The sequence below is a fragment of the Felis catus genome, chromosome D2 (assembly GCF_018350175.1).
Source record: "Felis catus isolate Fca126 chromosome D2, F.catus_Fca126_mat1.0, whole genome shotgun sequence".
In the NCBI taxonomy this organism is placed as follows: Eukaryota; Metazoa; Chordata; class Mammalia; order Carnivora; family Felidae; genus Felis; species Felis catus.
This window is the reverse complement of record NC_058378.1, coordinates 56957262-56983557: the sequence shown is the minus strand read 5'-3', so window position 1 is coordinate 56983557 and position 26296 is coordinate 56957262. Positions and strand designations below refer to the sequence as shown.

General features: G+C 48.2%; 1 protein-coding gene across 7 annotated transcripts in view; it reads left to right on the top strand.

The window, feature by feature from the left end:
- The first annotated feature begins 237 nt into the window (after positions 1–237).
- CRTAC1 (cartilage acidic protein 1) overlaps positions 238–26296 on the top strand; it is a 157558-nt gene continuing 131499 nt past the window's right edge. For all 7 annotated transcript variants that reach the window (XM_019813657.3, XM_006938060.4, XM_019813654.3 and 4 more), the window contains exons 1-2: positions 238–393; positions 18706–18905. In XM_019813657.3, coding sequence (XP_019669216.1) covers positions 370–393; positions 18706–18905 — 224 coding nt within the window. In that variant the 5' untranslated portion in view covers positions 238–369. The remainder of the gene's footprint in view (positions 394–18705; positions 18906–26296) is intronic.

Here is a 26296-nt window from a genome sequence, read left to right as displayed (position 1 = left end):
CCGGCCCGGCCCGGCTGCCGGCTGCTGCCACCGCAATCCCCGCTCCTAAATCAGCGCGGGGAGGCGTCCCCTCCCCCCACCGGCTGCCCGGGCTCCCCGCGCCGCGATTGGCCGTGCGGGCGCCCCCCGCCCCGGGCCCCCCCGCTCCAGCTGCCGCGCCATTGGCTGCGGGTCTCCGCCAGCCTTTACATAAGCCCGGGCGCGCTCGAGTGGAGTTGTATAAAGCGAGCGAGCGGTGGCGGGGCGGGAGGCTCGAGGCCAGCCCGGGACCGGGGCTGGGAGCTGGAAGGCGGCGGCGGCGGCGGCGGCGGAGGCAGTGAGTGCCCGCGCTCCGACGCCCCCAGGCGGTGGGGCTGAGAGAGCCCCAAGATGGCTCCGAGCGCTGACCTCGGCGTGAGTACCCGTTCCCGTGCACCCACTCCCTCAGGCGGAGAAAGTTTCTCCCGCTCTGCGCGCCCCTCCCTACTCGCCCGCAGGGGTGGCGGGGATGCCGCCGGGGAACCGGGAAGACGGACACCGCCACTGAAGGCGGAGGCTGTGTGTCCAACTTGCGCAGGACTCGACCGGCGCGCGGAGCCTCCCCCGCGGGCTGGGGGCGAGGCGGGCGCGGGGCTGGAGGTGGAGGAGAGGTGGGAGCGGGGGTGTGCGGACGACAGCCCACTCAGCTGGCAGGGAAGGTTTTGGGGGCGCCCTGGAGGTCAGCCGTTTGGGGAGGGGGGCACTGGGGCTGCCAGGGGGGCGGAGCAGGTGAGGAAGGATGTGCTGGGGGTATTTGGGAGTCACCCAGCTGGGCTCAGCTCCGAGCCGGGGAAGCTACTGGTCTCGACCAGTGGTAGCTCACCCACTACGCTGCTAGGATGGGGAAGAGCCCCGGGGAGCCTGTGCTTCTTCCCCGGGGGAAGCCGAGCTCCTAGGCACAGCGCTCCGTGGCCGAGAGCTCCAGGAGCCAGCCCCGCGAGCAGCGTAGCCGCCAGCTGCCTTTGCTGGACCGAGGTGTGGTCTCCTCGCTCGCAGCCTGTTTCAGGCAAACCAGCTTCAGGCATTCCAGGGGGGAACGGGGGTCTTCCTCGGCCCTTGGGGGCACATGGAGGCTTTGATGGGGCAGCAGGCCAGACTTGGGGGCATGCCCAACAATGCAGCTCGCTTCTTCGCAGTACATACAGTAGTTGGGAACCCTGGTTAGTCCCGTTTCTGCAGAAACCAACTCAAGAGTCCAAAGTCATCCCAGCCTGGATGGGAGCCTCCCAGAGTGGTCGGGAAAGGCTCCTGGGGTTGGAGGGGGGTGGGGGCACTCCCCTTCCTCAGGGAATGACTAATGAATATTGCTGGCGCCTGTGGTGGAGTGTGCACCTAGTGTGGCTCCTGTGCGTCCCAGGAGGTGCTTCTGCTCTCCAGGCGGGACACGTTCTCGAGTCACACTTGAGATGTCTTCTGGGATGGGTGCAGGACTTCCCAAGTGAAGCCGGGTGGAAAAGAAGGGGAAAAGGTTCCAAGAATGGGGGACAGCTCTGTAGTGCCGCCTTGAATTTGGGGAACTCACGTGGGGAGACAAATGCTGCTGATGGGAGATTTTTTTACCCTGATGCCTTGGGGCTGGACATACCCAAGACTGAACCAGAGTGAATTCAGAGTCTTGCTGTACGTCACTCTTGGCCCTGAGGAAGGGGATGATGGAGGATGGAAAAGTGGGAACATGGTAGTTCTTCCAATATACCTTTTGAGGAAGCATTTTCTCTCTCTCTGGCTTAAGAACATCATTCTGGCAGCAGGTCCCAAAGTCAATTTAAGAAGCAATGAAGGGGGTTTAGGGTCTTGAGGCTGGCGCAGTGGACCACAATTAGAATATTCTGGTTTCCAGTTGGCACTGATGGACTCTGGAGAAGGTCAAAGGCATGCTCCTCAGTTGGGGTATATCCTTCACCTGTATACCATTCCTGAACATGAGTGGGTGTTTTGAAGTCCTAGAGGAGCTGCTTCAACCTGGAGATCTTTTAGGGGGGTTATCAGTCCATAACCCCAGACCCAGCTCCATTCTCTGCCTGCAGTCAACGTTTTCTGCTACATTTCCCAACACCTTCTCTCCAATGTGGATTTGTGCAGCGAAATACCTGCTTGTTGCTCTTTCTTCCCTTCTCTCCATCTGGGTTGCACCTGGTGTTCTGAACCCTGATGTTTATTTTGTGGCATCTTGATGTTTGCTTAAGATGTCCCATCCTGCACAGGTTGCCTGTAAATGTGTGGACCAATAGTCTGTGTAATTCTAGGGAGTGAAACATACGCTGTTGTGGAGAGAGGACCAGGGACCACAAAGGCAGTACTATGAAAGTGCTTATGACAGTCTCCTGTTCTCAATCTTCCTTGCTGCCTGCTGAAGCGATCAGGGGTTAAAGGTGAAGCAGGGTTCTTGGTGTCCAGTAGGGGGCGCCAAAGGCACCCAGGTCAAGACTTTCCCACTTCTTGCTGTTCACTGACCATGGTAACTAAACCTCTAAGCAAGCCGAGACCACAGCCCCCAACCCTCACCTTCATGATTGAAGCCCTTCTACCACAGGCTTCCTGGACATCAGGTGGTCCTGTCATCTCAGGTGCAATGGGGCAGATGCACGTACAACATTCCAAGGACAGAGAGCTAGTACTCAGCCCCACCTGCTCTCTGAGATCATTCCTTTGTGCTTGGTTCTGGTGTGTCCTTTGAACTTGTTAGCAGCTCCTGGAGTCCAAGAGCATTAGGGATAGAAGGGAGGATCCTTGAAGAGCATCTAGTCCAACCTCATCCCATCCCCAGCACTCACATGCATACTTAATTTACAGATGAGAAAGCTGAAGCCCAGTGAAGGCGAGTGTCTGGTCCAAGGTCACAATGGCTCTTTGATGGAAGACACTGGATGAGGTTTCAGGATTTCCAGTTCTCTGCTCAGAGCTCTTTCCACTCTGTGACCTGCTTCCTCCCTTTTTACTATGGAGATGGACGTGTGTTCTTGGCACACTAGGTACTCGTAGCTGCTGACATTGGTCAATTAATAAAATTAGGAAATTTGGGGAAATTGTCTTCAAATCAATTATTCAGAGTGAGGAGCAGATAAAGTTCTTGTAATGTACATATGCAGGTAATAGAAATTCCTAATCGTTTTTTTCCCTTTCGTCCATTATCTTATCTCATTATTCCAAGCAGTCTTTTAGGCAGAGACAAAGCAACTCCAGTTCTCCGTCCATGCATGTAGGAATCAGAAGTGCCCAGTCCCTCTCTGTGGCCTTGAAACCCAAGTCAAAGCTCTTCCTTTCTTTCACAAAGGCGTGCTGGAGTAGGGTCTCCCTGTCCTGCATCATACCACTGCCGCTGACACCTCCATTACTCAGATACTGGGTGGAGTGGAGAGTTCCCAACAGTTATTTGCCCATTTCCCCATCTTTGCTGCTCCCAGCTCAAGGTCAGAGTGCTAGGATGTTCTATTTTTGCAAAATCCTCGTATTAGGGCTTCTTGGGTGACCTGGAAGATGCTACCATTTCCACTGCCCTTTTTCTGTTCTGTAAGTCTGACTGTCGACATCTGAGCTGGGCCCTGGGAAGGAGGTTTGCTGAGTAGCCTGTGGGCCGCCCCTCCGTTTCCTCTCCCCACCCCGTTCCTTTGCGCACTGCATGGAGCTCCTCTGGGTTCCTCCCAGAGCCTCAGCAGACTTGGTGGCGACCCTCAGAAGGAACTAGTGCCTGCCAAGCCCCAGAATTCTGAGAGCCAGATCCCCTTCTGTCCCTAAAGCTCACCCAAGGGATGCTTGTTGCCAGGGAAGATGCTTGAGTTTCCTCTTCTCCTCCAGGCTCACAGGCAAGTTGGGTCTTAGTCTTCAAGGGGGGAGGGAGGTAGTAAGATTACGTGGACCACCAGACAGCAACAGCCCCTCCTTTAAGAAGTGGGGTTCTGAGAGACCGTGCTTGAGATCCACGCCAGCTCCCAGCTCTAGCTGAAGAAATGTGCCTGCATTCCCAAGGCTTGGTCTAGTCTGGATAAGGAGAGGAATATAATTACGTAAAATATGGCTGTAGCATAGGATCTCTAGATTTTGGTTTAATGGAGGAGAGGACATAGAGTTTGAGAAGTGGCATTAGACCCTGAGAAATCAAGAAGCCACTCGTTTCACGAGCCCCACTGGATGGCTGACCCTTACCTTACTCTCGTTGGGAAGGCAATCCGTGGAGTAGAAAGGACACAGGCTTAGGATCTGGCTCCCCCATTTACTGGCTTAGAGACTTTGGACAAACTGCCTAACCTCTGCATGCCTCAGTTTCCTCCTCTGCAAAATGGTGCAGATGGCAGCCCTGTGATGAGGGTAGGATAGACAGTGAAGAGCAAGGAAGATAGTCTCTAACATGCCTCTGCCCTCAGTAAGACATAAAAAGGTATTCAGCTGGAAGGGGATATTGTTGTGGGATCACTGGGAACCACACCGAGGCTTCCTTTTCCAAGCAAGCGAGGCCGAGTGTCCAGGTTTGCATATCAGCCCTCTGCTCACAGCAACATCTGGGCTGATGGACAAGGCCTTCCTGGCAGGGCTCCCTCCTTGCCTTCTTCCTTCCCCCACCTTGGGGCTTCGTTTGGGGGTTCTGCCATACTTGGGGAAAAGAAATTTTACAGGTCCCAGGATAATTCTGAATGTGATGAAGGGCCCTGAGCTATTGATTCCTAAGGAAGGATCTTTGTGCTGGGAGAAGCCTTCCCCGAGCCCAGTGATTTAAGAGTGCTGACAAATCTGTGCTCACCGAGCCTCCTGCAGGCTGCAGATACAGGCTTCCAGGCCAGCCGGGGCTCTGCGAGGGATTTCTGGGGAGCCTGGCTGGTTGCTTAGGGGACATAAACCTGTGAACTCTCCTTAGGAAAAAGTATGAAATCAATTGGCTTATTATCACACCCAACACACCCTGGACCACATAGGGCAGTTAAGAAATGAGAAGCAGCAAAGGACTTGGAGGCTGTATTTGAAAACCATACAGAAAGGTGTGAAGGGTTTGGGGACAAGAAGTTCACACTGAACCACTCGTGATCTTGACCTTATTGAAGCTCTTTGGCACTGACTAGGGGGCCTACTTTGTCTCCCAGACATTTGGCAGTATCTGGAGATACTGGTTGTCACCACTGGGCTAGAGAGTGCTACTACCATCCAATGGGTAGAGGCCAGGGTTGAGGCTAAATATCCTATAATGCGTAGGACAGCCCCCCAACAAAAAAATCAGCCTAAAATGTCAGCAATGCCAGGCTGCGGAACCTGGACTGGAGCAGTACCACACAGAATCGTAGCATGCTAGAAATGGGAGGAATTTCAGATGCGTTCTCATCCCGCTCTCCCATTTCACAGTTGAGAACACTAAGATCTAGAGAGGTAAAAAAACTAGCAAGGGTCCTACAGCAAGCGGGCGGCCATGCTGGTCTGGAACTCAGATCTGCTGTTTGCTGAGACCAACTTACAGACTCTCTCAAAGATGTGAAGATTCACTGTGAGCTGTGAAAACACTTAGAAAATTATAAAGAGACTATTATTAATATTGCTATTATTAAGAATTTGGGAGTTTGGAAAGTTCTATTTCTGACTGTGCCACTGACTCATTGTGTAACATTGGGCGCATCATTCCCCCACCCCCAGGCCTCTTTGAGTGTGTGTGTGTGGGGATGGCGGGTGGTCTTAGCAAATGGTAAGTACATCATAATCATTATCTTTAGAGAAAAGTACAAAGATTTGCCCTTCAAAAACCCTAGGCACTTAAAAAGGAGAAGATAAAAATTTTCCTTGAAAGACATCATGTTGACTTCGTAAGAAGCAAAGCGTTTTCTTCTTGGAAAAATTCCAGTACCCTGGCCCTGTAAGTTGGTTCCAGCCCAGGAAATCTGATCAACATCCGGAGGACAAACTGATAGCTCCACAAATGACAAGCGATTGGATTTGTCCCCACTCCCTCCGGGAAGGGGAGGTGGGAACTTCTTCACCCTTTCCTGCTCAACCCTCTTGGCACAGGGAAGTTCTGCAAAGAACTTCACTGGAGGGTTGAGAAGGAGTGTCATTAATTAGTAAAACCTTGTTTACTTAACAGACAAATTCTTAAAGATCTCTTCCAAGGGACGTTTTGACATATTACTTTAATTAGCCACAGAAGAATTGCAAGTACAGAGAGTGTATAAAATGACCCTTCCTGTTGTTTCTAGTTACTGTTATCTTTGTTTGCACCCAACAAGTACAGTGACAAGGTCATGGGAATCACCGCTGAGCTCAAGGTGTCCCGTTGACCAAGGGAGAGACTGTGGGGACTTCCACCCTAACAGCAGCCTCCACCTGCCTGGAGAGCAGCCCCCAAGTGGAGCTTCCTCCCTCGGCATCCCTTCCCTGCCTTCCTTTGATGTCTTCTTTATAAGGACCTGTTGTGCCAGGTGAATCCTGACTCAGCTGTCTGAGTAGGAAACAGGCCTGGGAGCCCCATCCCCACCTAAATGGGCAGAAAAGCTCCTTCAAGATTGATAGGAGCGGCCTCGGTTGGTGTTTTTCACTGAAGGCCCATCTCTGGTCTCGCTCTCTGTGCGCTGAGGATTGGAGGTAGACAGTCACTTGAGTCTCTCCTTAGAGGATCAAGGTTACACTCTGGTCAATCCCTGTAATCAGAGGAGCTAAGCAGACAGGCCCTTTCCGTCACCTACAGATTCGTTGTCTAAGTGACGTCGCATTCCCTTTCATCCTGGTCTCTAAGAACAGACTTTCTTGGAAATCGTAATCATGCACCTCTCCTCTGAGAAGCTATATATGTCCAAGGAGGCTTTTGCAAGTGGGGACACAAGAGTCCCTGAGAAGGAGAAATACTGCCTCGTAAGCAATGTCAAGGCAGGCACTGTGTCTTTTGTTCTCAGCCATAATAACCTCAGTGCCTGGCATGGTGCTTGGCACATGGAAGAACTCCGTGGCTGCTTGAATAAATAAGTGAATGTGGGTGGCTGTTCTGGGGCAGAGGTGACTCTTGGTATGAAAGCGGATCTCCAAACTGGCCAGTCTTCCTTCTGGCTCCTTCTTCCCAGAGGGCTCTAGGGACCTCAAGGTCCCACTGCTCAAGCAAGGGTTGAGGAGTTCCGGCAGGGCCCACCCTACAAGGTGGTGGCAGGCTCTGAGCCTTGGGCAAGGCTGAGTTTCTCCTCCTCTTTACCACCCTCCACGCGCTCACTCCCCTTCCCTCCACCTTCCCACCAGGCTGCTGCAGGGAAGCTCAGTGTAAGTATGACTTTGCTTTCAGCTGATAGAATAGATGAGAATTTGGATTTCCACTGAAGACAGACTAGGGAGGGAATCACTGCTTCACCAAAAGATTCCCAGGGGCATGCTTCTAAATAGCAAGGTCCACTAATGCATTTTAAGTGATTTAGGAAAAAAACAAAAAATCCCTGACCCGTAGACTCTTAGGCCTGGAAAAGAAGTCTGGAGGTCGTCCAGTGCCATGCCACTGCCCTGCCCCAGGACGCCAGTCCCCTCTGTGAAACTTTTCAGAAGCTCACTCACTTTTCAGAAGCACAGCCTGCCCGTCCTGAACACTGCTGCCCCAAATCTAAATCGCTCTTTCTCATTAAAAACAATTTTTTTTAATAAAATGCAAGTCTGATCATGTCTTAGCCAACGCCAAACCCTCTCCCATGGTATGACTCCAGGCTCCTGACCTTGCAGGCTCCACAGGCCACAGCTGCTGCCTCCACCTTTTCCCACACCCTGCACTCCACACCCCCGACCCTGCATTCCAGCAACAACTGCCTTTGCCTAGTGCACCCAAGCCTTGATCTGTAAATCCACCTGGAATGCAGCTCCCTTGGAATCTCAGTTTTCCTTCCTTCCTTCCTTCTACCTGCCCTTCCTACCCGCCTCCCTAGACAACTCCTCTTACAGGCTGCAGCTGCACGTTGTACCTGTTGCTGCTCTGAGCTTATCCCTCCGAGTTGTGCCTCACCCCTGCTCGACTATAAGCTCCTGGAGGTCAGGAGCCATGCCTTAGCTGTCATTTCTGACCTGGCCCATGGGCATCTACTGTTTGAGCATGCATGTGTATGTATATGTCAGTAAACGGAGGGGTCCTGTGTGTGGAAGGCAGTGCTGAAGAAGCCAAAGAACTCCACCAGCCTCCCTAGACAAATGAGTCACAGAAAGAAGCCTATCTCTCGAAGTCTGACAGTCAGTCCCCAGGCATTCCATTCAACTTTGGCAACTACTTCTGGAAGGGGAGTACCTGGTGGGCCTGGGCTCCCCCTCCTGAACTGCATTCCTTCATTCAACATTTGTTAGCAGTAGTAATAGTGTGATTGCTGTTACCGTCACCTACCATGTACGGACTTTGTGTTTGCCAGGCACTGTGCTCAGCACTTAACAGGCATTATCTCATTTCATTTCCCGTTTCACAGACTAGGGAGTCTAAGCAATTAACAATACTTCTGAGGCACCTGCTGTGTGCCCTGTGCGCAAGGCTAGGAGACTCCATTTGTCCTCTCACTTTCGGTAACCCCGTTTCATTAGCCTGCTAGTCTCTGTGGCACCTCCTAGCCTGGGTCCCCTGAGTTTTCCTCTGGCTTTTCTGGAGCAGGACCAAGTCTGCTTCCTATCCGTGAGTGCAGCTGCAGGCAGCATGTGGTGTTTTCCCCAGGTAGAGGGAAAGAGAAGGAAACCTTATATTTTCTGGGTGCTGGGGAAGATGCATAGGACTTGGTGGCCCCTCAGGTGGGGGGCGGCGGGGGGGGGGGGCGCAGATTCCGAAAGTCTAGCATTTGGCAATGCAGAAGATGAGGACAGAGACAAGGTGGAGAGACACCCATGACTGAGGCCTCAGAACATATACTCCGTGGGGCAAGGCCTTTTGTTTGTTCTCAGTTGTCTTCCCAGTGTTGGGCACAGTGCCTGACACGGTGTGGGTGTGCGGGAATATGGAATGAATAAATGAGTGAGTGACTGAGGGGCACCTCCAGCTTTCTCTCCCACTTGGGCACAGTATTTGCTTCCCAGCTGGCATCTCAGCTTCCAGCTGCACCCTCCCATGGCTTCCTCCACACCCCACTGCTACACTGGGCTTTCTAACACACCACCCCCAGCTGGGTGGTTCCCTAACCCACTCTGGCTAGTACTGCTCATGAGACCGCCTCTCTTTTCCAGCCTCCCCAGCCACCCTCCTTCCCAAAGATTGCCCTGCCCCATCCTGTGCTCCAGCCACACAGAGCCTCATTGCACAGCACAAGCCTGCTTGTCCACGCCTATGCCGGCCCCTCAGCCCGGGACACTTTCTCCACCTTCTCCCCTTGGTCAACTCACCACTGCCTCTCTCTTGGGCCCCCCCGCTGCCACCGCAGGCAATGGTGCTTGCTCCTTCCACTGCGTTCCCATCTCACTTGGTTTAAGACAAGTTTGGTATAGTGAGAGAAGGTGTCTGTCTAGTGTAGTGTCCAGAATACCAATTCTGGAGCCGGTGTGCTTAGACACAAAATCTGGCTCCACTACATACTAGCTTTGGGACCTTAAGCAGGTTACTTAACCTCGCTATGCCTTTGTCTCCTCATCTGTGAAATGGGGTCAGCAGCAACACCTACCTCACAAGGTTACTATGAGGATTGAATGAGATCATCTCGGCGAAGGTTTAGAGTAGTGCCTGGCACCTAGTCAGTAGTTAGGTAAGTGTTAATATTACTAGCCATTCCTCATGTGGTACTTGTTATGCAAAATTGCAGTGGAAATCTGTTTGCCTGGTGTACAGAGTCCCATGAATTAAGCTAAAGAGAGATGTGATCAGTTCGGAGATTAGAAACAGAGCTCTGACAGGCATGTGGAAGTGGGGGAGCTGAGCGGAAGGGGGTAGTTAGTATTGCCACTGTTCGGGTGAAAGACAGAGGAGCCGATCTCCGGCAGTGGGGGTGGAAAGAACGGGCAGTTTTCAGAAATATCCACGGAGCAGCATGGACGTGGTGATCCAGCAGGTGTGAGGAATGAGGAAGAAGCAAGAACCAATTATGACACCGCATTTCCAACCGGAATGACGGTGTTGGGGTTGGAAGGGGCCCAATGAAGAGCATCCCCCCTCCTTACTCAGGTTCAGAACCAACTGAGAGAGAGAAGGGGGGAGGAAAAAGGGAGGAGAGAGGCAAGCCTCAGGCAGAGATTAGAATGCCACGGTCACTACAGATACCGCTGTTTGGAAGGCCAGGCTTCAGAGTGGGGTCTGTGGGGCACCTCACTGCGGCCCTCCCTGCGGGTGGGGGAAGGGCTGAGCCTGCCTGACCCACCTCAGCACTGGGCAGAGAGCAGCCTCTGCAGGGAGGCAGGTCCATAAAGGGCTCTCCTGCCCAGTTCTTGCACACTGACCGGTCTGTGAGTCCCTGCCCAGGCCCTCAGGAGGAGGAGTTGGGGGGAGAAAGGAGGCTGGGAATGCTGCACCAGCACTGGAGGTTCTCAGTCGCACCCTGTTGGTGATTTGGGCTGGACACTTCTTTGTTGTGGGGGCGGTCCTGTGCACCCTAGAAAGTTTGGCAGCAGCCCTGGCCTCTACCCACTAGATGCCAGTGGCACCCCCCTTCCCTGGTCTGACAACCAAAAATATCCCCAGACATTGACAGATACTCCAGGGAGCAGGTGGGGAAGCAAAATTGCCCCCAGTTGAGAACCCTTGCTCTAGGCAAGTGGAAGGTCTTCTGGATGGAAACTTCCGGACTGGGAAATTAATGCTTCCTCCCAACTCATGATCAGGGGATTGGGGCCTTTAAATAGGCAGTGCTAGGGGCGCCTGGGTGGCTCAGTCAGTTAAGTGTCTGACTTCGGCCCATGAGTCATGATCTTACAGTTCATGGGTTCAAGCCCCGCGTCGGGCTCTGTGCTGACAGCTCAGAGCCTGGCGCCTGCTTTGGATTCTGGGTCTCCCTTGCTCTCTGCCCCTCCCCCACTAGTGCTCTGTCTCTCCCTGTCTCAAAAATGAATAAAAAAGTTACAAATAAATAAGTAAATTAATAGACAGTTCTAGAAGGCCAGGAAGGCCAGGGTGGCTTAACAGCCGGGTCCTCCACACCTTTGGGTCTGCCCTCTGCTCCTTCTCTCCTTCCTCTCCTGTCTGCTACCTCCTTAACATCTTTAACCTGTGGCTACAGCACCTACAGCACCCTATCTGTGTGGAAGCACTCCAGTCCCCCCCGCCCCCCCCCCCCCGCCGAGCTAAGTTAGGTTTCTCTTTGTGCGTCCTCTTCCATGGCACCCTTCACCCTGTACTGCAAATGTTGACTTCCTCCCTGTGACCTTAGTGCTGCCAAGCAGAATCCCAGGCTCATCGCGGGGCCACAGGGAGTGTCGCTATGGGTAAATAAACCAAGACGGCTTCTGTTGCCTCTTCTCCAAAGATGCCTTAGTTCCAAGCCCTCCTCCGTGGGACTCTGCATAGATTTGGTGGCCCAGCCTGCACAGGGCACAGTGACCCCGCAGCTGTCTTTCTCCCTGGAGCCTCTGCCCTCTTACAGTGTCTGGAAAGGGTCTGGGCTCCCTGCTCCTCTCTAACATCCGAAGCATCCAGAGCTCTTTTGTAGAGTGAGACTCTGCCCTCCTACAACGTCTGGAAAGGGTCTGTGCTCTCTGCCCATTCCCAACATCTGAAGCATTCCGGGCTCTTCTTTTGTGAGATCTCGGGGTGGTGCCCTTGGCTCTTTCGATAATTGCTAAAGAACTGCTTGCCCTGAAAATTGTCCTGGAAGCCTCTCCCCACAGCCGCCTGACCCCACATCCGAGATCTAGGTTGCTTGGTTACCAGTTTTCAGACCCAATTCAGGAAAGTCCCAAGGCTGCAGAAAACTGAGTTTGGCTGCATGTGACCCCCAGCCAATGTCTAAGGACGATCTAACCTAACACTATCCGTGTGAAAGGAAGGGAAACGAGTGGTGAGCAGCGCTGCCCTGCCTGGCCCCCGGCAGGTGCTCACTCGCTCACCTAACCCTTGAAACCTTGGTGTGGCATATGATTCCCACCTCACAGATGAGGACACTGAAGATCTGAACAATTAAGGAACATGCCCCAGGTCCCAGTTTGTGGGGCGGGGCGGGTGTTGAGATCCAAATCCAGGTCCCTGACTCCAGGCTTTGGGTTTTTCTTTCCCTCTTTTTATCCCGCTGAGGATTGCTCAAGAAGTTTGCTTAGAGAGCTTTTTTTTTTTTTTTAATTATTATTACAAAGCAATTCTTCTCACTGCCTGAAACACAAGTTCTGCGATCTCTTGCCCTTGTTAAGACAGACCCCTCTCTGCCCCTGCCCGCTCCTCCCCTGCAGGCGCAGCCCATGTTCCTTATCTAGCTAGGTACAGGTACCCTGGCCCCACTCCCCCACCTGCTCAAGCTTTGCCTTTGGGAGTCAGCCTCGCCTCCTCCAGGCCGCTCTGCCCCTACGTCCGCCCTTTGCACTCACACGCTTAACCTACCGCTCGGCACCACTCAGCGCTCGAATACATAGTAGGCACTTAATACCCGAGCATTCAAGAAAACAAAAAAATTCAGTTCAACCTACTTTTTAATTCTATTTTTAACTTCTCCACGCTCTCCCACAAGATTCAGATGTTCACAGTGGTGTGACAGGAGGTTTCCCAAGTCAGCCATGTAAAATGTGAGGTCACTCCGGGTGCCTGCTGTGCCGCTGCTTCAGGCGGTCCCATCCCGCTCGGCTTTCCTCCCCAAACTCCGCATCTCACGTCTTCCTTTGACATTCTCTAGCTAAGCAGGCTTTCTTAGATACTTCAACAAGCTGCTGACGAATTTTGGTAGCAGAAACATTTTTCACTTTAAATCAGATTGTAGCTTACACTCCCGGATATCTGAGGACCATGCGCCTGGGGCAGTGGTTCTCAGCCCAGGCTGCCCATCAACATCATCTGGGGAGCTTCTAAAAATATGCAGTACCCAAGCCCACCTCAGACCGATATAATCAGAACTGGGTGAAGGAGCTGGGCCACAGTGTGTTTCTAAGCACTGCCCAGGTGATTCTGTTGGCCAGCTAGGGTTTAGAATCGTTGGTCCAGAGCCTTGCTACTAAAAGTGAAGTCTGCAGACCAGCAGCAGAGGCATCCTGTGACGTTTTGTTAGAGTGCAGAAACTCGGGCCCCACCCCAGACCTACCGAATCAGAAACTGCATTTTACCAAGATCTTCAGGTGATCTGTAAGCACGTTACAGTTTGAGAAGCATTGCTTTCGGGAAAGAACAGTTTTTAAATAAGTGTTTGACAAGTTGCAAGCCATTTCTGCCGGTTCACATTATCATTTGGACATATTCCTTCCTTTGTACATTTAACAAATAATAATTGAGCACCTACTAGTACCAGGCACTATGATGGTTTTTAAGAACACATTGGCATGCATCTCTGTCTTTTTTTTTTAATATTTTTTTTACGCTTATTTATTTTTGAGACAGAGAGAGACAAAGCATGAACGGGGGAGAGTCAGAGAGAGGGAGACACAGAATCTGAAACAGGCTCCAGGCTCTGAGCTGTCAGCACAGAGCCCGACGCGGGGCTCGAACTCACGGACCGTGAGATCATGACCTGAGCCGAAGTCGGCCGCTTAACCAACTGAGCCACCCAGGCGCCCCATGCATCTCTATCTTGCCTGCAAATTCCTGCCCATGCCCCATTTTCTGTAAGCCTTTGATGGTAGCTATCTCTTTTCTCCTTGACCTGACCCCCCTCCAGTTCCAACCCTTCCCCTCTTCTCACTGTTTTGCAAAAACTGGAGTCAGAAGCCTTTTTTGTCACTCCATATCAAGTGTGGTAATTTAACTTCAAGCTGAAGACAGCTAGTACTTTGAGCGTATAAGGATAAACTGAGCCTGCAGCCCTGTGGATTGCATAACCCTCCCTTGATTTCAGCTCCTTAGATCTGGAGACAGAGGAGAAGGTTCTGGAACTAATCGCGTACCTTCACTGTAGTATATACCCTGGTTTCTGGCCTGGGAGCTGTGGGATAGCTGTTCCTCGCTATTCAATGTGCAGTTTGTAGACTGGAGCCATTGACGTCACCTGGGAACTTGTCAGAACTAGAGAATGTTGGACCCTACTACAGATCTACCTAGTCAGAATCTGCATTTTAACAAACCCCCAGATGATTCGTATGCACATTAAAGTTGGAGAAGTACTGAAGCACTCGTATAGAATAGCGTTTCTTAAATTTTGTGACATATTATGATCACATGGGAGCTTTTAAAACTCTGATGCCCCTGCTGCAGCCGGTGCGAGTTAAGTGGGAATCTCTTGGTATGAGACCAGACATCTATATTTTTTTATTGTGCTAATATATATCAAGAGAACATAAAGTTTGCCACTTTAGCCATTTTTAAGTGTACAGGTCAGTGACACTGAGTGCATTCACATTGTTGTGCAACATCACTATCATCCGTCTCTAAATTTGTCATCTTCCCAAACTGAAACTCTGTATCCATTAAACACGAACTCCCCGTTTCTCCTGTCCCCACCAAGCCCTGGCGGCCAGCATCCTATTTTCTGTGTCTGTGAACGTGACTACCCTGGGTACTGCATCTGAGTGGAATTATAGATTATGTATCCTTGTGACTGGCTTACTCCACTTAGCATAATGTCTTTGCAGTTTATCCATGTTGTAGCATGTGTCAGAATTCTCTTCCTTTCCAAAGGTTCTAGTATTCCATTCTATGTATAGACCACATTTTGTTTCCCCATTTGGACTCTTGGGCTGCTTCCATCTTTTGGCTATTGTGAATAATGCTGCTGTGAACATGGGTGTAGAAATATCTGTCTGAGTCCCCTCTTTTAGTTCTTTCCAGTGTAAACTCAGAAGTGGGATTGCCGGATCACATGGCAATTGTATTTGGGGCTTTTTTTGAGGCACTGCTACATAGCAGTTTTCCGCAGTAGCTGTACCATTTTACATTCCCACCAGCAATACACAAAGGTCTTACTCCTCCACATCTTCACGAACGATTGCCATTTTCCATCTTTTTTGTTTTTTTGTTTTGTTTTGTTTTGTTTTTTTTTTTACTATAACCATCCTAATGGTATGAGTGGTCTCTTACTGTAGTTTTGATTTGCATTTCCTTCATGGTTACTGATGTTGAGTGTCTTTTCACATATTACTTGGCCATTTGTATATCTCTTCTTTGGAGCAGTGTCTATTCAAGTCCCTTACCCATTTTTAATTGGGTTTTTTTGTTGTTGTTGAGTTGTAGGAACTCTTTATATATTCTGGATTTCAATCCCTTATCAGATGTATGATTTGCAAATATTTTCTCCTGTTTGGTGGGTCACTTTTTTGCTCTGTTGATAGTGTCCTTTGATGTGCTAAAGTTTTAAATTTTGAGGTAATCCATTTTATCTGTATTTTCTTTTGTTGTGTGTACTTTTGGTGTCATGTCCAAGAAATCATTGTTGGACAACAGTATTTTTTAAAAACTCCCCCAGTGATTCTAGTATACAGCTACAGCTAAGCAGTGTTTCTTAAACTTTAACGTGCATTTGTGTCACCTAAAGTCTTATTAAAATGCATATTCTGGGGGTGCCAGGGTGGCTCAGTCAGTTAAGCATCTGACTTTGGCTCAGGTCATGACCTCATGGTTCATGAGTTTGAGCTCCACGTCCAGCTCTGTGCTGTCAGCTCGGAGCCTGGAGCCTACTTCAGATTCTGTGTCTCCCTCTCTCTCTGGCCTCCCCTGCTCACACTCTCTCTCTCTCTCTCTCTCTCTCAAAAATAAATTAACACTGGGGTGCCTGGGTGGCGCAGTCGGTTAAGCGTCCGACTTCAGCCAGGTCACGATCTCGCGGTCTGTGAGTTCGAGCCCTGCATCCGGCTCTGGGCTGATGGCTCAGAGCCTGGAGCCTGTTTCCGATTCTGTGTCTCCCTCTCTCTCTGCCCCTCCCCCGTTCATGCTCTGTCTCTCTCTGTCCCAAAAATAAATAAACGTTGAAAAAAAAATAAATTAACATTAAAAATTTTTTAAATAAAAATTAAAAAATAATAAAATGCATATTCTGACTTATTAGGTCTGGCGTGGGGCCCAAGATCCTGCATGTTAACAAACTCCTGGCTGATGTTGATGCTGGTCTGGCGAGCAGTCTGTGTAGCCATGGTTTAGAGGAGCACTTGAGGGATTTCTTTCATGTGAGCCCTGAGAGTAGAAGGGGATATTATCCAGACCTTTTCCTGAGTTTCTTCATGATAAAGTGCGTGTTCTCCCTGCACCATGGGGGAGGCTGTCCACTGCGGGGTGATTTCAGATTCCAATCAGATGGCTGATTCCTCTCTGGCCTTGGCCCCTGTGGGTGAACTACTGTAGAATCCTGCCAAAAGCTGTTTTGTTCAAAATATGTTCAATATGCTCAGAAAAGAAAATCACACAGGTTGGTCTGAAATTTTTGGAAAGAGCTAGGGAGAAAAACTACTGAAGGTCTGCTTCTAAAAAAAAAAAAAATCCTTTAATTCATCATAGAATTTTAGAGCTGGGAAGCACCTTTAGAGTCTATTCCAAACCTTCATTTTGGAGAAGAAAGCTGGGACCCAACAAGGCTGTGACTTGTTCAAGGTCACCAAGCAAAATAGAGGTCAACCCATAAGTGTATTACTTCTTTTTAGTCTTGCTTTAGGGTATTTATCTGGAAATGGTTAACACAGAGTAGCTACCTCTTTCATATGGCTCCTTTAATTAAAAGTTCACCTTTTCACAGAAAAGGTGAAAATCAACAGGCTGGATCAGGCTTCTTGCCTCTCGTGGCCTTCATTAGAAAATTTCTACCAGTTGCTTGTATTACCCTAATAGGGGTACCTGCCTCTCTGGTGGCAGTGACCCAAATTGCAGGAATGGTGCCCAGGAGGGACTACCTAGCTCCTAGAAGGTATACCCAATGCCACTTTCTCTTCTGTGTCCATTGAAAACCTTGTAATCTGATCACAGTACTCTTTCAATCCACTACCAATCAATTGGATCTGGCTCTCAGGTTGAAACTCATTTGCTGTCCCTATAATAGAGGTCATACCTTGAAAAGACCAGTGACCTTCAGATCCACCTTACATTTCTGCATGTCTACACTGGTTATTAAATACTCTTTAGCTTCTCATTTTTACCACCAGCTGCTCATTAATCCAATTATAAGTTTCCTTCATCCAACCAAACTTCCTGCCGAGTGGCAGAACTTTCACAGTGATGCATTTGCCTTCAGTGATTAGACAGGCCAGTAGAAGATACTGTCTTGTTCAGACATCTCTGTAATTTAGACTTGACCTCACTCTGACAGTGCAACACCCAACATGTGCCCTGTGAACAGGCTCCAAGAGCCTCCTTCCCAGGAAGGCTCACTGAGATTAGTTTCTACCCGGCACTTGGAGCCCTGCCCCCTGGGTCTCTCTCCGGCCTCACCAGCAAGGCATTAGAGAGGCTTCTGAATCATGTTTGACTGTGAAGGCAGTGCCTGGGCCCCTCATTTGAGTTTCTGGGTCCTGAACTGAGGCTGGCTCATTTGCTGGCAGGAGTGTCTGTCTCCGTATGGGAAGCCAGCCTCCCCATCTTCTTCATTAAGACCTCAGCCTCACTCAGCCTTGTTCTCAGCTGCCAGACGCACCAGCATGCCAGCAGGAAAAGTTCCATCAAGAAGGGGTCTGCTGCCTTCGAAGGCAGGAAGGCCCCACTTTGCCTGCAAGACCGGACCTACAGCCTTCATGGGACTTGTTCCAGGAGGGCCTTTAGAACACTCTGAGTTCTGATTCCAGGCCTCCAGGCAGAGTCTCAGGGTGGTGCCATCTGTAGCGCACACAAAGAGAGGGTGGAGTCCTTCTACCTCCTTGGCCGTTCTCATCAGTCTCCTGGGTGCATGTCACCAGCTCCCATGGCCCCAGGCTGCTCGGCAACACCCTGAGTTATGTTAGAGATATAATAATGAATTATACAATGGATTATACATAATTAATTTATAATAAAACACGCACACAATGGTTTAATTTCTCCAAGTGAATGATGTACCACCCGCCAGATCCTGCTGGAATACATTCCCTAACTGACTGCTTCCTGATCTGGAGATGATGGCCAGCTGCCCTAGGGAGGGACCTTGGCCAGAGGAACCTGCCAAGTCTCAGACTCACTCCAGGCTACCTCTGGGGTATCTCCCATAGAAGGATAATCCTTCACTGCCTCTATTGTTGTTCTAGACCAGGGTACTCATTTGGGCTCGCTCCATACCTGGACTATTTGAAAGTGGTTATTTTGTACATTCCCCCAATCTTTCTTTCAGAGTATGGGAGATGCTTATATATTTATACTCGACCATTCCTTCCTTCCTTCATTCACTCAAGTGTGTATTGAGTGCCTATTATGTGTCAGCCCCTGTCCTTGGCTCGATGCCAGCGAGTTAGCAAAGCACAAAGATTCTTGCCCTGGTGGAGCTTGCATTCTAGCAGAGGGAGACAGATGATAAATAGTAACCACAATGAATAAGTAAATTACGCAGTATGTTACACAGTGAAAGGTGCTAAGAAAAAGATAAAGCAGAGCAGGATAAGTATGATCAGGTGTGATGCAGGCAGGCTGCAGTCTTAAACATGGTAGTTAGGGCAGGTCTTAGGGGAAAGTGGCAGCCTAGGAATTGCCAAGCCCTCCGTGAACGGGGGAAAGGTACTTATGTGCCTACTCTGGGCTATTTGGTTATCAGAACTTGCAGTAACATTCGTAACTTTTGGTTTCAGGTGTTCAGGATGTTATTGTTCCTGCTGCTGCTGCGGTTTCTGCCCCCCATTGAGGGGTCCCAGCGTGCTGAACCCATGTTCACTGCAGTCACCAGCTCGGTCCTGCCCCCTGACTATGACAGCAACCCCACCCAGCTCAACTATGGTGTGGCAGTCACCGATGTGGACCATGATGGAGATTTTGAGATCGTTGTGGCAGGGTAAGTGCCTCCTACCCTGAGTTTGACAGGTGTATTAGTCAGCTTTTGCTGTGATAAGGCTGAGTAACAACTACCAAAAGCCAGTGGCTTGCAACAACACATATTCCCACCCATAGGTCTCAGCTGGGCTCAGCTGGGGCTCTAGTATGCCATGTCCTTGCCTTTTGCTATAGCGGGGAGAAGATGGAGCATGGATGGTTTTTCAGAAAGAGAATTTGAATACTCTGCTTCAAGGCATTCTCTTCATGTTTTTAAACTTCCTTAGTTATACAAACATTACTTCCTTACCAGTGTAGACATCCCTACATAGGAGTGGCTTAAAGGTGACAATTATGATAGATTGGGATGCTCAAAGCTGCCTTTGCACAGTATCTTCCATAAGACCAAGAAAACATTAATTGTCCACTTCAAAGAAGGGAGGAAGATGGGAATTCAGGGTAGCTAAACATCCTCTAAAGTGTGCCTTGGTGCCCACTGTTCCCTTCTCTTCTGAGAAGCAACATTGCGTAGAAAGACAAGCATGTTGATTTAGAGTCCAAATAGCTTGAGTTCATGCCCTAGATCTACAGCTTTCTAGTTGCATGACCTTAAGTCAATCCCTTACTCACTGAGATTCAGGTGTATCAGCTGGAGAAAGAGGAATAATCATAACGCTTTCTTGTCTTGAAGCCTCAATAGGGTATTGCATGTACCAGTGCATTGTCAATTCTGCCAGTTACCATGGATAGTTGTTATTTATGGATCTCTAATACATTCCAGGCACTGTGCTAAGCCTTTTTCAGAGGCATTGTTTTATTTAATCCTCCTGACAACACTATGAAGTACATATACAAGGAAAGGAAATTAGATGGTAAGCCACCTGCCCTAGTCAATGAAACAGGATGTGGATGGGTCAGGATTCGAACCCCTGGGCTTCCTAACTCTAAAGCTGCTGAACTACAGTTGTGCAAAGTTTTGTCATCACTTCAAAAATCAGCCAACCAGTGAAAACACAAGGGCATGCCAGCGTCATTCTGGGAGGCCCGAGCTTTTATGGCAGCACTGAAAAAAGTCACTGGCAGGTAACATTATTTGTAGCAGTTGCATGTAACAGTAGAAAGCACTGACCTTGGAATTGGAAGACCTGGTTTTAATTCTAACAATACCACTCAATAGTTGCGAACTTCATGTAAGTTACTTAGCTATGTGGTGCCTGCTTTCCTCATCTGTATAAGGTGCCTATTGAAGTCTACCCCCACCTACCACCCAGGGCAGTCGTGAGGATCAGGGGTGATGATGTGTAGAAAAGACACTTTGTAAAGCACACTTCTTCTTCCATTTATTCATTTCTTCTACCCTGTGAAGAGTAGAAGGTACCTGATTCTAGACCCTCCTAGAAGTCTGGATAAGTGCCCCATCCACTGGAACTTTCTGTGATGACATAGATGTTCTGTGTTGGTGCTGTCCAATATGGTGTCCATTAGCCACATGGGACTGTTGAGCACTTGAAATGTGGCTACTGTGACTGAGGAACTGAATTTTTAATTTTATTTCATTTAAACTAAATAGCCACATTTAAATTAGCACGGTTCTGGGTCTTAAGAAGGAAAAACTAAAGACCAGAGTGTGCTAGAAAAAGGCAAATCAGAAGTGATTATAGTGACCCTGTTGCCTGAGTGACCTGAGTAGGGTGGGGCCAAGCAGCTTGTCTGAATCCAGTGCTGTGACGGTCCAGTGTCTCTCTGAATCAGGGAGCAGCCCACCTCATCAAATCATTCCTCCCAGAGCCATGAGTCTCTGGTTAGACTTCGATGCATTTCTGAAATGTTCCAGTTGGCCCTGCCTCCTGTTAGGTGACACCAGCCTCCCCTGGTAGACCCTGGGAGTGACAGAGGATGGTGGGGCAACCATCCTTCCCTCCTGCTGGACCCTCCACAAGTTGCTGCTGTGGGCATGCCCTCCCTTCACCTTGGACGCTGGCTTCAAGTGCAGCTCTCCGTCACACCCATCCTTTGACATGCATGGGTTGTACTGCGTCTCCTGAACATGCAGCTTCGTTCTTCCCAAGTGCTGGGCACTCATTTCATCTTCCCTTTCAATGAAGTCCCTCTCTCTCTCTCAAGAAACCCCAGGAATTTGCTTCTGTGTCCTCTGTGGTGGGGAGGCTAGACCGTCGTTTGTAGTCAGCTTAGAGTAAACCTTGTCTAGCTTGCTGCTTCCTGTGGGTCCTATATAGCACTTGGGAGTCATCCTCTGAAAACAAAGCCCACACCATCCCGACTCTTCATCCTGAATCAGCCAGAGATCAGGGAAAGACTGTTCTCTTTAATCCCAGGGGAGGGTTGAGCCAGGTGGGCCCTGTCTGAGAAAGCTTGGGCTGCTGAGTGTTCTTCTGAAAGATGATATTGCCCACCCCCAGCAAAGGAGAAGGCTTGCATGGAGGACAGGATGGCGAAATTGGGCAGCCTCCCAGCTCCAGGTCAGGCCTTTTTTGTGGCTGTTGTGAAGCATTGTGAATTCTCAGAGCATCAGAAAGACACATTCTAATTTAAGTACCAAATACATTCCAAAGACAAATATAACTTTTTATTATCTTCAGCGTAGGATGATTTGTCACTGTCTTCTTCTTTGGACTGGATAACCAAGGGTTGACTATGCAGACATATTTAAATCAGGACCTTGGGAGGTCATTTGGTCCACCCCTTGCCTTCCAATAAGGCCACACCTATAGTTCTTGGAGGCTCCATTTATTTAAAGCCTTCCAAGAGAACATGTGCAATCTTTTTGTAATCTAGCTCAATTATTTATGTCAAGAATCTGTTTGACAAATCTGAATCCCTCATATTAGAGTTTAATAAGCCATGTCTTTTAACTTTTGTTTTGCTCTTGCCTTTGAAGATATAAACCAAGTGGTCACCATCCTTTCAAATAAAAGACAGCTAGGATCACTGCTCTGACTTTCATTCTCTGTGGACATGCCACATTTCTGGCTTTGACTCTTATTCTATTTCATCTATTCTGTACCCATAATTAACTCTGTTTCCTTCTCTATTTGATTGTAGACTCTGTTTAAGAATCATGCTGCAAGAGTTGAAATTTCAAAAAATTAAATGTGAATGCCTTTACCTGGGGCACCTGCGGTCCAGTTCATGACAGGCCCCCTCTGTATTATCTTATAGACCTTTCCACTAGCTGGTCCCTGAAGGCATTTACGTTTGCGACCCCAGGGATAATGGCTAGCTCTTCAGTTTATAAGGCGCCCTGTACCTGAACTTGTCTTAGATTTGTTGACCTTGTAGTGTGTCTGACTCGAGCCCTGTTGCTTTGAGTATTTACTCTTTGAATAGGTTTGTTTTGTTTTGCTTTTTTGGTATCCTCGTTCTGGGTATTGATGGTATTGATTTTGAGCATGTTGCTGGTGAGTTTGTGTTGTGTTTCAGTTTCTTGAGTTAATTGTGATGGAAGGCGTGTGTGCGTGCATCTGACTCTGGGAGGAGCAGAAAATGACCGCCCTTTGTTCTGCGGGGATGGGGGAGGGAAGGGGCTGGCTCTGCTCCTCTGCCACAGCTGGGCGAGTGCCTCTGCATGTGGAGGGCTTATCTGCTGACCGGCAGGTGCTGATTGCGGTCTCTACACACAGTCTCCTCCCTGCGGGGTGAGGGGGGGATTTGATCACCCCCGGAGACATCCGCACACGCACAGACCATTGAGGGTCTTCAGGACTCATTCCCTGGGTAAGTAAAAAGCTCAGTAGCTTCCCCTTTCCTCAGTGGAACTAAATACCAAATCTACAGTCTCACATCGTCTAGAAAGGAATTCCTGTTGCTGTCAATCTTGCACAATTCCTTTAGAGCAGCTTTTGTTTCCTGGGATATCCCCAGAGGTCTGAGATAACCCCCCTACCCTTTCAGTTTCTAAGAGAAGTTTTGCTCAAATGGAAAGATCATAGTGGTTGTAAAGTTTAAATCACGATTTAGATCAGTTTTTCTACACAGAGCATTCATTTGATAAAACCTTAACACATTCTTCACACTTGGAAGGGTTTCATTTAAAGGGATGCTACATATCATAAAGCAGTGTTTCATTTTGCCCTTAATTTTGCAACTGTGTAAGAAAACTTTTTAATTTACTAAAGTTAATTGAATTATTTAAAAGGCAAACCCTATTCAATTACCAGATTAATCATAATCATATAGGAGATATTTTTGCCATTATAAATAATAAGAACAATGATAAAGAATGAGATATTTATCTATGATTTAACCAAAGCAATATTTATGCATTTTATTGTAAGTATATATAGATGCGTGCAGCATATCTAGATATATATCATGTGTATGATAGATGGTAGATAGATAAGTAGATGTAGTATCCATATAAATATGTTTAGATATCGTAGTCTATGTGTATATATACATGTACACTTTTAACAAAATAGGAAAAAGAGTTTTGAACTTTCTGTCCTAAGTGTTGCTTTGTAAAAACATTTTAATGGATTTGACCATCAGTTTTGACAACTTTAAAACATTAGGTTATTTCATTCAGTTCAGTTTATCTTTCTCTTTTAATTTAAAATATATCTTACAATTTGATAACATGTACCTGTGTTTTGTTACCAAAAAATTCACACAATGTAGGTGAAAGTAAAAATTCATCTTTAGCAACCCCTGCTCCAAGCACATGCCAGTCCTCTCCCAGAATAACAGTTGTCTTCAGTTTGGTGTTTGTACTTCGAGAAATTTCTATGTTACATATATGTTCGTAAGTTACAATTATATCATTTTTGGAAGAGCCAAACAGATATGTATTGTTCCAAAACTTGCTTTTCTCACTGTACAGTATATTTATTGTTCATACATATAGATCTAGCTTATTTTTTTAAGTTGTTTAGTGTGGATATACCACATCTGTTTTCCTACCCCTCAAGTGACATTTAAACTGTCCCTAATCCGTGACCACTGCAAACAACACTGTACTGTACATCCTTAGCCACATGTGCAAATATTTCTCTGGGATAGATACCAAGAAGCAGAGATGCTATGTAGTTTTTGGATCTTAATCAATATTGCCAAACTATTTCCAATCTCAATCTTTTTCTACTTATTCGTAGCCTAGAAATAAAAGGTAAATTTGGGGATTATTGAATTCAACAGCTATTCAAGCCCCTACTATGTATACAACCCACATAGGCTCCAGGGTCTGAACTTAATCAATTTAGATCTAATAGTTCCCAGAAGGAAAAATAGGCCTATTCTACATCTGGAAAAGGAGCTGCTGCTGTTAAAAACCGGATCGAGGAACTTCAATACTTTCTGATTCAAACTGCTAAGAGGACTTCCTCTAAAGCCTTGTCTGCAAAAATATATTTCTTAAATGGTTCACCCTTAACCTCAAGATTCATTGTCGCTGGTATCATGGGAGAATGATTGCGGGGTGCCGGCTCTTCTGCTCTGGTTAAGCATGGACTACCCCTGATTTTGAATACTAATAAGACATGAACTGGAGCAGGAACCAGGGCTTTTAAACCCATTTTTAAGACTTTTCTAAAAAGGTTACTCAGCAGTGCATGGCAGGTTTTCCAGAGATGGCTTTTTGCTGTATCTGAACTTCCTCTCCCCAGAAGCAGTGGGCAAAAATTCCACCCTATACACCAAGTCATACACTCTCCTGACAGCCTGAAGGTCTGAAGCCCCTTCGCAGTTACCCTGGCTACCGGCGCCCCTCCCCTGCAGAGGGAGGTGACAGAAGGTGTGGTAGGCAGAATAACAGCTTTCCAAAGATGTTGTGTCCTAATCCCCACAACCAATGAATATGTTACCTTACATGGCAAAAAGGACTGTGCAGATGTGATTAAGACCTTGAGATAGTGAGATTATCCTAGATTATCCAAGTGAGCCCAGTGTAATCACAGGGTCCTTTAAAGTGGAAAAAGGGAAGCAAAAGAGGAGGTCATAGTGTTGTGATGTGAGAAAGACTTAAACTTACCATTCCTGGCTTTGAGGATGGAGGGAGGGGGTCACAGGTCAAGGAATATGGATAGGCTTTAGAAGCTAGAGAAGGTAAGGAGATAGATTTACCCCTAGAGCTTCTAGAAGGGAATGTAGTCCTACCAACATGTTGATCTCAACACAGACCAGTAATGTACTTCTAACATACAGAAGTGTAAGATAATCAATTTGCATTGTTTTATGCTGCTAAGTTTGTGGTGAGTTGTTACAGCAGCAATAGGAAACTAATACATCAGATGCTTGGTGTGATTTTTCGGAGAGGAGATGGCCATCACCTCAGAGAATTTTACTAGTATTATTTTAACAATTTCATAGCAATAAAATAAATACACCACCCTCAAGCATAGTATTTAAAAGAGTAAAAGAAGTTTACCACTAACGAAAGTATGATTTTTAATCAATGACAATCCCTTGTCTTAGGAACATGTGCGGTTGTAGGAAGAATCCCTAAAAAGCACACTTTGTTCCTTAGTGATCAATCACCTTAATTCACCAGGCAGTTCACTGTTTGACAGCTGGTGCCTTGGATGGTTGGAGGTGGGGAGAGGGATTCAGAGCTTTCAAAGATCTCATTGCCCAGGGGTGGGACAACACACTCAAACTGGGTGAGGTCAGAGGCGACTTGCACCCCTAGGGAGATGCAAGCATTCCAGGTTCCAGGAGGTCAGCAAGAGGTCGGCCAGGGCAGAGAGCACTTCCAGGTGAGAATCACAAAGGCCTTGGAGGGGGCATACGGGTGGCATCTGGAAGGACAGGTAGCATGCCAGTCCATGTAACGAGGGGACAATGTCCTCTCCAGGTCAAAGACAGCTTTAGGCTTACTTGGATTTTGTTGTTTGTTTGTTTTAAAAGTAATTTTTTTAAAAAAAGCATTTTAACAAAAAACTGATTTTCACATAGTGAAGAATATTTATAAAAAGCCATTCCAAAATAGTAATATCATTAAGACCCTAAAATTGCCTCTGCTGAAAAAGGCAAAGCTACTTTTAGTAGTCTGAGTTTTTCATCCATTCAGAAAGTGGATGTATGCCCTGTCTCCAGTCACTTGAAGTCTCTCCTCTCCTGTCTTCTAAGTGGTGGGCTGGGTGGAAGGCCTTCCTCACCCCACTCCAGCCTCCAGATGTCACAGGCACAGGGCAGGCTGGAGGGGCAGCCGAGCCTCCCCACCCTTACACCCCTACAGCAGCAAGGGCGCTGCTCTCTCCCTCCTCCCCCTCCCCCAAACACATCTACACCTCTCTTTGCCATTTTCACTCCCAGCGTCACTTCTGCTCTGGGGAGCCTGTCTGACCCCTGCCTCCCTCTCGCATTTTTCCTCACCCCTTCTCCCCATTGCAACTGACCTGGTGAGTCATGTTCTTTCAAGAATGCTATGGTTATAACTTGATCTTCCCTCTGAAGAAG